The sequence below is a fragment of the Hippichthys cyanospilos genome, chromosome 1 (assembly GCF_059441005.1).
Source record: "Hippichthys cyanospilos isolate Australia breed blue-spotted pipefish chromosome 1, RoL_Hcya_1.0, whole genome shotgun sequence".
Taxonomy (NCBI): Eukaryota; Metazoa; Chordata; class Actinopteri; order Syngnathiformes; family Syngnathidae; genus Hippichthys; species Hippichthys cyanospilos.
In genome coordinates, this window is record NC_142369.1 from 8,673,628 (window position 1) to 8,685,911 (window position 12,284).

General features: G+C 39.1%; 1 protein-coding gene across 2 annotated transcripts in view; it reads right to left on the bottom strand.

Annotated features, from left to right (window-relative positions):
• The window catches only part of adam19a (ADAM metallopeptidase domain 19a), a 73,000-nt gene that overhangs the window by 33,286 nt on the left and 27,430 nt on the right, over window positions 1-12,284 (bottom strand). The window contains exon 3 of one of the 2 annotated variants that reach the window (XM_088434929.1): window positions 4,739-4,815. In XM_088434929.1, the coding sequence (XP_088291055.1) occupies window positions 4,739-4,815 (77 nt within the window). Of the gene's footprint in view, window positions 1-127; window positions 276-4,738; window positions 4,816-12,284 lie in introns of those variants that run through there. The other variant, XM_088434938.1, reaches the window with a different exon arrangement.

A 12,284-nucleotide genomic window follows, 5' to 3' on the forward strand; every position in this document is an offset into this window, starting at 1 on the left:
GATTATTAAAAAAAAAAAGTAATCAATTATTCGAAGGAATAATGAATAGGATAATCGAATGAAAAGATGCGCTTGTGCCAGCCCTATTGAGTCACCAGCTTGGTAACAGTACAAATATAGTACTCACAAGTGAAAGTACCACTGCACTGCAACTGAATCGGGTATTATCCGCGCCTCTCGGGACAGACATCCTGCAAGCCGAAAGCTCATCAGTATTTCTTTTTTTTTCCCCCACCACTGTTGACTTGGAGCTGCCAGTCATCATCACAGCCATGTCAACCAGAGCCGGAATAGACTACGATAAGAAGAACAAAGCCCTTGTTTGATTTGAAATCACAAAGTGGAAACACAGAGGGGCTGGCACAGAGTTCAAACAAATAATTTCCTTGGGTTTGAGAAAGAAATCAATGAAGAAAAGTGGGCTACTAAAACAGACTGATGCGGCTCCATAAAGCTGCGGAGGTTCTCGCAGGAGTCCAAATTCCCACCTGGTCATGTTGGGTGTCAATACATTAAGCTCAAGTCAGCGTGTTATCTAGGACACGTTTCCTTGTTGGGGGAAGACGAGCTTTGATTTTCTTCTGGGGGTCTAGCAGACTGGCAGTTCAACATATGGGGGTCATCTTGATGAGTTCAAGGTTGTAGCGATACCTAACGCTCAGTCATTATTCAGTCCATTATAACACGCATTACCGTGTATGTACAGTACTGTAAAAACGTTCAAAAATGTTTGAATAGAATTCCGGAGTTGTGGTCCAAAGGTAAAGCCTGAGAAATGGCACTTGTCCTTGAACAGTTGGACCCGGAGACCAGCTTTCTCCGATTACACAAATCCCAGACTGTGACTCACGCGCTCGCAATTCAAGCATCCAACGACATGTGTTTGCTGTTCCAGCCTTCTCCGGAATGTCCGGGAGGTATTCAACAAACGCCGATGACACAGTTTTATCGTCATGCCAGTCTCATGGTAAGGAATTTAAAAAAAAAAAAAAGTTTACACTGCACTTAGGAGATCTCAGCTGACAGAGCTATTCATTGTGTGCTGCTGTGACGCCATGACAAGTGGCTATGCTGTAAGGCGAAGTGAGTGTTTGCCACCACGGCAACCAGTCGCCAAGATTGTGGCAATCAGAGTGACAAGAGCAACAGATTTTGGCAAAATTGAATAGTAAATAGACAAAAAAAATAAAAGAAATATAATCACTATTGAATAACACTGTCTAATGACAATTTTAACAGGAATTGGCAGTGACTGAGTTAGCAATAGCGAAATTAGCTTAAACAAAATCTCGCTTAGCTACGTGTCACTTGTATCACATCGCAATAAGCAAAGCCAAGGCTTTTTGTTGTAATTATTTTGTCGGGGAAGCTACGGTTACCACTTGCTCAGTAGCTATGCTACAATTGTAAAATAAGAATATTCTTCGTTCCGCACCCTGCCTTTTAAAGGAATAGTGTGTAAGATTTAGACCGTTTTTCATTACGGCCAGCAGGAGGTGCTGCATGTGCTGCATTTACCATTGTCCTTAGCTATAACAAACATGGCCGCCTCCGGAGAAGTGCCACCCCTCATGGAATATAATTTAATAACTAGACCTATGATTATATTTAAAGAATACTGTTGGTCGTAAAGACCACATTCATTTGCAAGTTTTTGAAATTCATAATGGTTTATTCCTTTTTAATGAAAAACGGTCTAAATCTCACACACTGCCCCTTTAACAGAGCAAAACTCAAATCCGGTGCTAGAACGGCATTGAAGGACCTGTATCATGTTATTTTGGGGGGCCGTATCCAACTTTTTGAAGCGTTTAGCCATGTTACAATATTAATTTCTCATCCTAAACATCCCCAAAATGTTATTTCTCTTTACTGATGCATTCTTAAGCATTCCGCATATTTTGTGCCCACAACACTGGCCCCTTTGTCCACTGTGTCTTGTATTTGGGAAATTATGCTGTTGTTTACTTGGCCAACTCGGTGCAAAATATCTTCTCCCCAGAAGACAAAAAAGCACGGCTGCTCGGATAACGTGACGCCATGTAGCCTCTCGCAAGCTGGTACTAAAATTGTAAACAAGAAAGAATTGATCAGGAATTCATCAACGAAGGAAAATAACACTTTGTGAGAAATTAACAATGTAACACGGTTAAAAGCTCCAAAAAGTTGCATTTTTACAATCGGGGCCTTCAGTAAGACAATGTTAATGTACACAATGTGTAACTGCTCCGGTTTTACAACTTCAACTGGAAGTGGCGACAAACAGCTTAGTCAGTAACCCCGCCCCCTTGGCCCCCATCTGTTTGAGTCCCACATTTACTGGTCCAAACTGGCGCACTTGGCTGGAAGCCTCCTAATTACTAACACTGACTAATGATGATCAGCTCTTGTGCCACGCTGCCATGGATTCTACACCCAATGCCAACTTTTTTGTCTCAGGGCTTCTTGTGTTTTGCCGCTGACCTTCCGAAAGCTCTCGCTTTGTCTCCTCTTACTCCACACACGTCAATCTGTTTCCAAGCAACTGCAGCCTGCCGCATCCAGCGCGTGGCAATTCTCGCTCACCACATTCCCCGTCTCAAAAAAAAGTCCTTTTTTTTTCCACGCTAAAATATTATGTTAATGTCACCCTACTACACAGCGCCGCGTTTTAGTCTACATGATGCAAGGCGCTTTCTTACATAGAGTCAAACTCACATCACGAGAGAGTGTGTTGTCAAACAAATATTGCTTTAGTTAGTCTTGGTGTTCACATGGAAGGAGTTACGAGCCGTCACTTTTTTTTTTGTAAGATAAAATTTGCGGTAGCAGAGCTTGACGTCCACCTGGCATGTGAGGGCTGACTAGATTTCAGGGCCCGACCGATATGGATTTTTTTTTTTAAAGCGGATGCAGAGTCTGATATTTGCAGAGTAAAATTATGGTTACCAGTTAATCAGATGATCAAAAAGGATTAATCCAGCACTATTATCAAACTAATAATTATTTCCGATCTAGTAATCGTCGGGATAACTTTTCGGAGGTTAAAAATGAACTAATTCCTTTGAATTTCAACTTCTAATCAATAACTATTCAACAGTTTCTGATGTCCTTCATAACAGAAGATGGTGTCTTGGTGTTGAGTCATTTGTGTTTGCTTTGGAAAAAACTCACCTCTTTTTTCAACGTGTTTCAAACCAGCAACTGAATGAGAGGTCATATGTTTTCTGCAATGTTAATTTTGAAATAATATCCTGTTTTTGACTAAGAGTTGGAAATTGAAACATGATTTAAAAAAATATCATGATTGGCAGATTGATTGATTATTAAAATAATCATGAGTTGCAGCCCTAAAATATATATATATATATATATATATATATATATATATATATATATATATATATATATATATATATATATATATATATATATATATATATAAATTTAATTTGTCTTTTATTGAAATTTTGTGTAAAGAAATAAACATTTTTGAAAAATTTGCTGATTTTTGCAAGTTTCAAAATTATTTGGCTACTGAAATATTAAAATATGCAACAAATAAAAACAAGGTATCACTCCAAAGATTTTTACTCTAGTTTTTGGACAATAAGCCGCACCAGATGAAAAGCACACCAATAAAAACATTACAGAAAATATTTTTTTTCGCCATTTATATACTGCACCCAATAATAAACTCTAGGATTTACCAAACGATATTTACACAGAAATACGTTATAGACATTTTTAAATTTTTGTTTTTATCTAAAAACTTTATTTTGTCAAACTGCCTGATCACAGCAACATCATTCCAACAAACCTTCAACACCGATTGCACGTTTAGAAATAGGGGCAGCACCTACATATTTTCAACATAACACTGACATACTTGGATTGTTAGACTACTGCACCAACACAATAATAACATGCCTGTTGCATTTGCTGGTGGAGAGTGCCTCCTGGTGGTGAGTGAAATAGCAGTTCAAACTCAAAATCAATACTTTGATAGCGACATCTTCTCTCTCCTTTTGGTTTACAAGGAGATTGCCCTCTTGTAGCTAGTAAAAAAAACAAACCGCAGATAAGCCACACTGGACTATCACCTGCAGTGTACAAAGCATGACAAAAATATAGCAATTTATAGTCCTAAATTTATTGGATTTTTCCTCTTCTTCAGTCATAGCTCCCAAGAAAGAAGAAAAAAATGCCTCCCCAAAAAAACTGTTAGGAAGCCCAATAGATTGTAACAAAGAAGAAAATTGCTAAAACTGAAAATAGTGTTCCTGATCTCGTTATGCAGATTGGTTTAGGGAAATCTACCGTCTGCACCATTGTTAATAAACAACGGAATTATTCCTCATCTATGAAATGGAATCAGTTACCGTACTTTGGTTTGCAATCACAAACATCTCAGTAATCAATTAAGTTTGTAATTAACAAATAATAAATGAAAGAGAGATGAAGGTGGTGTAAAATGTGATTAAATTCTTAATCCTTGGGGTATTCTAACAAACAGACATGTTATTAAAGCACCTGGGAACTCTTAAATGCAAAGTGCAAAAAAAAAAAACCTCTCCTTGAACACATAATGCAGAAAGTGAATAAAGCCTTGGAGCTTTTTGGATGCTCCAAGCGGCAAACTCGCTGGAACAAACAACTCAAGGTTGAGCTTTTTCAAAGCAGAGAGTGAAACCCGAAAGCGGGCATTTATAGAGGCTAAGGAGGAGATTTGGGATGGAAGTGCATCGGGAATACTCACTGGTTATGTTCTACTTGTAGCACCAGTCGGAGGTCACCGGAGGAGAGCTCAATTTCCCCTCTAATTGGCTGTTCATCCTGTTGGATTACAAAAGACATTTCCAGAGTTAGAGACAAAAATCTTAAGTTCCTAGAGAGTGTTCCATGTTGGTTTTACGTTTACCTGTGAATTGAAATTGTTTTTTGAATCATAGTTTGCCATGGATTTACAATTCCTACTTATTAGGGTGTTTAACCGTTGTGGTATTTTGTCCAATCCTTTGATTTTTACGTGAAAGACAGTTCACATGAAAGGGGAAGCATCGAAAGAAGGCACTAGGGAGCTGAAATTGCACCCAGATGGTGACAACATGTCAAAGTTCAACATGGCATGACCTCTTAGCTATCACAATCACAGAAGTGTGCCATTCCTTGGCTACAAAACTATGAGAATAATGTGGAAGAAAAAGACCAAAAATGGTCAAAATAGAGCACAAGGGGTAAAAATAACACAAATTTTATTCCCAGCAACATTCCCCCCAAATATCACATTAAATTTACCTCAACTTCAGTACTTAGCAAAACTGTCAAGGATGGCGATGAGCATCAGCATGCCCAAATTCAATCTTCAACTCCATCTGCTGAACGTGTAATTATAATTAACCCGATTTTGGATAAAAGTAATCCAATCTGCCCAAAATCCATTGGTAGCTAGTGAATAGGTGAGGAAAACAGACCAGCATTTTTTTGTGGGGTAACTTTTAACTTTGGGAGGGGGGTCAGAATATGGAGAAAAAATTCAAATGGGTAAATTTGTGAATGGTGAACAGCACGTAGGAAGGGGAAAACCTTAGAGCAAAACACGACAGCAGGAATTCCTAGCTAAGTAGTTCTTCGGCGTGATTGGGTGCGTGAACGATTGCAGTGCGATGCAATTGGCTGGCAAGCATGGATGGATAAAGGACGGCTTCCTGAAGTCGCATTTAACCGCCTGCTGATGCCACAAGATGGCGCCAAAGCACCTCTTTTCTATTAGACATGACAAGGCCTTTGCAAAGACAAGTAGCGCTGCTAACTTCGCTTCAATAGAAGCCGAAAATGACAAAACACTGCACAAATGCTTAAAACTGCAGATCATTTTTAAGGTGGGCATGAATTACTCGAAAACATACGGTATTACATTTTCGCAAGCAGCACAGCGCTCGTCTTTGTTTCCCCCCGCATATCTTTATACGTTCATTTGATTGATTTTGCATACGGAGCGTAGGCTGAAAAAAAAAATCACATCATTGCTTTTCAGATCTTTGTTTTTTTTTAACCCTTGATCTTTGTGTTTCTGTTCCCCGTGACGTGAGCCGAGTTACGTCGAAAGAGGTTTAATCTTCACCCTCGCGCACCCACACGCGTGACACGTGATTCGCAAAGCTGCCTTTACCTCCACTGGTTCTTTTTAAATGTCATTGGGATTTCATTAGTTTGCCAAATCCTAGCCGGTGCATGAGAAGATGAGAAATTGGAAATGAGGATTTAGGACGGATCGGGAGATTTTGTTGGTGGCGAGAGTCCCCCAAACAGACGATGACGGATATGCGGGATGAAAGGCGGGTCTTGAATTCGTGCATATGTGCTTCATGAGTTTTTCAAAGACATGCAGGATATTCAGTTCCTCTGGAACATTCTGACATTGTACCATTTACTCTTTCCTACGTGGGAGCTTGATAACAACAACTTGGACTGACACTGGCATTTTCGGGGTGCATCGTGATAAGGGAGCGCCAGCCAGAATTTGTGATTGAAAAAGTGCGCGTGTGTGTGAGGGAAATACAAATGCTGAAACACATCAGATATCAATTTCCGACCCAGGCGAAAGCGAGATGAAGTCTGCGTGGAACTATTTTACTTTTAAAGCAGATTCTGAGTTGAAGCACAGAATACTTTTTTTCCTAATCTAATATTTGTCATCTTCCCTGTCTGGCATAAGAAATAATCCATTAATGTTTTTTTTTTTTGGTTGATTTTTTTTTTTTTTTTTTTCCCTCCAGGCAGTAATACACTCTTAAGGTCATACCGATTGCATTTCCTTGCACCAAAATGAGTCACTTGGCTTTATTTGTTGACACCAGATCCACTTGCCAAACACATTGTGTGTGTGTGTGTGTGCGTGTGTGCACGCGCGTGCGTCTATCTATCTATCTATCTATCTATCTATCTATCTATCTATCTATCTATCTATCTTTTTTCTTTTTCACTAGCTAGCTAACTAGCGCATCTATTTATTTTGCTAGCTAGGTAACTAACTTGCGCATCTATTTATTTTGCTAGCTAGGTAACTAACTAGCGCATCTATCTATCTATCTATCTATTTCTCTATCTATCTTTTTCACTAGCTAGCTAACTAGCGCATCTATTTATTTTGCTAGCTAGGTAACTAACTAGCGCATCTATCTATCTATCTATCTATCTATCTATCTATCTATCTCTCATAGCTAGCTAGCTACGTATCTATCTATCTATCTCTCATAGCTAGCTAGCTACGTATCTATCTATCTATCTCAGCTAGCTAGCTACGTATCTATCTATCTATCTATCTATCTATCTATCTATCTATCTATCTATCTATCTATCTATCTATCTATCTATCTATCTATCTATCTATCTATCTCTCATAGCTAGCTAGCTACGTATGTATCCATCCATCCATCCATCCATCCATCCATCCATCCATCTATCCATCTATCCACCACTATTATCAAACTAATAATTATTTACAATCTGATAATCACTGCGATAACTTTTTGGCCCATCTAACTATATAAGCATAAAATTTGGACTACAAAGCGTCGGTTGTAACAACAGAAACATGCTACTTGGAGGTTTTTTTCAAGTTTTGCTTTGATTTGAAACATCTTTCTTCAAACTGTTTGGTAAAAGCCTGCAAGCTTAAAAACAAGAGGAGCACCAACATATTTTCAAAATAACACAGAAACTGAATACTGCACCAACACGACAGTAACACACCTGATTGTGTAGTGCCCACTGCTGGCATGTAAAATAGAAGTTCAAACTCAAAATCAATGCTTCTATAACATCTTCTTCTGTCTGCCTCTGCTAGATTCCCCCTTGTGGGTAGTAAAAAAAAAAAAAAAAAAATATATATATATATATATATATATATATATATATATATATATATATATATATATATATATATATATATAGTTAAAAAAATTACAGGACTGAGTCCCATATTTGTAACATTTTTGTTTTCACATTTGACATTACATTTTGCTCTTGTAAAGAGTGTGTCTCGATTAAATTTATGAGTCTATGCAGCTGCGTAGCAGGTGGCAGAATGTTCTACTCCACTCATTTATTACCAACAACCTTAATGATTAATTGTCTCGCCAAATACAACCAGCGGGGCACAATTGTTGACTTGTCACAAAAAATGGATCTTACTCGTTAGACTTCTACTTAAAGTTAAATCAATTCCATGTGTCGTATTTTCTAATCTGCCAATCTTCTAAATTTAATTCTATTTTGTGGCTATTTTATATATTAAATCCGGATAACTAACACGCAACTGAGGATGCACAGCAGTGCTGTGTGACGTTTAAAAATTACGATTATTTTTCAGCCTACAACAATCATCTGAAAATGACTTTGTGTCCTTCTGAATGCGTTTAAAACTCATGTATTGAAAATACAAGGATTGAGCTGTATACCCAAGCGCGTGAATTTCTCTCCTCCTTATCCAAGTGAAACTGGGCCAACGTATTGTAAAAGAAGTGTCACTCTTCACGGGTTCAATTTCTCCCGGTCAGTCAAGTGGTGTGGATAAGGACTGGGCGAAGTGACATGCGGCTTTACTTGCGAGAAAGGAGCGGGACAAAGTGTGATAGGTAGGCATTTACTTTCGGGAAAAAAAAAAAAAGAAGATGGATAAACACATTTGTTCGGGTTCGATCACAACTAAACATATTGAGACTTGAACTACGCAGTATAATAAACCAAGTAAGTTGCTAAGGAAACACACATTAGCCTTGATTAAATCGGGGATGAGAATATTGCAAATACATTTCTGCAAATTCGATGATCTTGAGTGCGGTTCACGAACAAGAGCTTAATTTCCAAACTGTGCTGGTACACTTGAAATATATTGAATGAGGGCTGGACGATAAATTCATTTGATTAATCTGACTTTTTAAAAATTGAAGATTTGACAGCAAGCGAAATGGAGAAACTGAGATTTCAAAAGTGGTGAAATGCTGGATGGTGGTTTACAAGACATGTTTACAAGAGATGTTAACAACTTTACTGTGGCATTTAATAAAATGAAAGTCCACTTATTTAGCTGATGTTAGCAGTATAAAGTCTTTTTTTTTTATTATATAAATACCTGAGATTCAATGTCTGGATTTTTAAAAACGTAAAATTCCGTCTTTGGGATTGAATGAGTTAATTCGATAAAAACAAAATTCGCATACAATGAATATTGTTAAAAAAAAGGTTTTTTTCTCTTGCTGTTGACTAAAAATGACATCACATGTCAAAAATCAGCAAACAAAAGCAGGAGCAAACACAAGCAACAAGCGTGCGCCTCATTAAGCGCTTCCATCTCGCAAGCCTCTTTTGCAAGCGTATTGATGTTTCTCACCGTCTCTTGACGTGACAGAAGACATACGGTAGGATTCGGGCTAATCACATGAATCCTGCAGCACTCTGATCCAACCTAGCAATACACATGATGCTTTTCCCCCCTAAAGACAAACCATAGTCCTCCTATTTACCACCATCTATCACAGCGGGATTCAGAAATAGCTCTCCAGGATTGCGGGTGGAGGACCAAAAACAGAAAGTTCTTATTAAAGCGAGCTTGAGTTCCTTAGTCATCAATGCCAGCGAGCTTTGCAATATATTCCTCGTCAAATGATTGGCAACGGCTTCGTTTAAAAAAAAAAAAAAAAAAACACACATTTGAAAGGATGAGTGTTTCCCGGCTAGGATTTAGCTTGAACGCAGTGTGCAAAGAAAACGCTTTAACAATCGTAAGGAGAAGCAGTAATTACTGTATCGACCAATTTAACCCTTTCAGTGCCAAGCGTTAGCGGAAAAGGAAACCTCTACAGGGGCAGTACATTTCGTATTTTCACTCTCTCTCAAGGCCGACAGAATATTGTGTACTATTCTTTGTCAACATGGGCGGTATCATATGAAAGATTGACTTCCATTCCTTACTTTGAATTGCATGTCGGTAATAGCTATGTTGTATGTGTGGAAACACTGCCATCCAGTGGCCACAGTTTTCACCACAGTGCTCAATTGGCTTATATTAGATAAGCATTAGTCAAGGGTGTCAGCTACCCTCCATAAAAACGTATTTGATGAGAATTTTATGATTTATTATTGCTATTACAATTTTAAAACATGAGAATTCTCCTCCATGGCACTGAAAGAGTTAATAACTTGTTGATTTTTCCATTCGTTACTGCGCCTTCAGTTACATGGTGAAGAGAAAAGCCAGCACTAATCTTCTTAATACCCACTATGATCACTTTTTGTTTGAAGGTATTGAAATTAACTGACTCTTGGGAGCTGCACGAACTTCTCACCGCACTCTCAGTTGTGACTGCAGTTGCCACATAGCTGGAGTCCAATCGTACACAGATGGCAAGATCTGGAATTTTGCTTATTTACTGTGCGAGAAAGAGAATGACTGCAATTTTGAAATCAGCGTGCTAAATTTGATCGTTTTAAAGTGTTATTTGTCCTCTGCTGCGTTTGCGAGTTTGCTTACAACGATGTAAACGCGTTCCATTTTATGAGACGCCAATGGCATCTAAACCGCCATGAACGTGACAAAAAGAGCTGTCAAAAGATGTGAAGGACCAGATCGTCGACGGGCAAGACGCCGGATTTGTGCAACATCAAACTCCACGGCAAGAACTTGGTGATGATCTGAAGGCTACTGGCAAGTATTGGCATCGTTTCTTTGAAAGGTGAATTGATTGGATTCACAGAAAAACTAATTCCATTGCGGCGAGGGCCTCGGATCATATCGCAGAGCTCGATCTCCTTTAGAACGAAACGAGCGGTTTTTGCAGCAATTTTCAGACGGTGGTCAAGGCACTTTGCTATATTACTACTCACTCGCCCACCATGGCTCCTGCTTCACAGGCAAGGTAACGCCTTGGCCATTAGGAGCTACTTAAGGTTCAGCGTATCGCTGGAGGCGGGGATCAAGCTGGCGGATTAGAGACCGACTTGGCAACTCTCCTGAGCTTGCCGACGGAGGGGGTGAATTTTTCAACTCCAAACTTGGATGAGTGCGTATCGTATATGACGCACATTGGTATTTCTTCATCCCTTCATGTTCACCTCTGATGCCGCAAGCATCTCCACTCTTACTTGGGAGGTGATGGATTCAGAGAGAGGGGGCTTCGGTCCGTAGGGAATGTGAGCCGACAGTTGGCAATGAGCACTGATACGCTTAAGGAAGCGGGAGTCCTTATCAGAGAGGGGCAGGCTCAATTCCCAGGTGGTAACAATGGAGCACAAACATAGGTAACTATTGTTTTGGTTTGGATTGGAAAATGCTGTGAAGACTTTGACGAGTGCCCCAACAGACAGCGCGCCTGATTCAGAGTACAGTGGACCCCCGGTTGCGGCGATCCTAGCTTACGTTTTTTTCAAGTTACGAAGTGAAATATTAAGCTTTTTCGTCCCCTCATTACGGCATTTTTCCCGCTTTACGGCATCAACAACTGTCATGACCTGTGGGGTTGGCTGTGTCTGTGTTGTTTTGCCTCCCTCTTCAGGTGTTTTTAGGTAATTGCGCTTATTTTCTGGTCGCGTCAAACTGCCTGCTCTGCAACAATGTGTACCTAATATGCTGGTCTGTTATTGGTCGGCGTCACGGTTTAACTAAGATGCCGACATGCTAAAGATTTGATCCTAGTGTGAGTATTTACAATATCGTATTTCTTGTGCATTTTAGTGCTTAATTCAAACTTCGGTTCGCCATGGGTCCCAAGATTGCTAGTGATGTTAAAGGGACAAGTAAGAAGATGATGAGTATGGAAGCGAAGCGAGAGATAATCAAGAAATACAGTATGAAGAAGGCTAGGCTAGGCTACCTTCACTAGGGATTATGGCCGTGAGTGGCTCAAGTCAAGTCACCCCAAAGGTAAATAAAATGTCATTTTTCCTTTCTACATTTAATATTTCCGATGTTATTTAATTATATATATATATATATATATATATATATATATATATATATATATATATATATATATATATATATATATATATATATACATACATACATACATACACACACACACATACAGTGATCCCTCGTTTTTCGCGGTTAAAAGGGAATGGAACCCCCCCACGATAAGTAAACTAGTGCTCAAAGTAAGCTGCAATAGGCACCAGCAGGCCTGCGACCCTTGTGATGGATGATAAGTGGCTACAGATGATGGATGGATCGATATTATTATAGGTATTAATGTTTAATGCAGTGCAATATATAGTGATTGGTGTCTTTTTTTTCGGCAATTTGA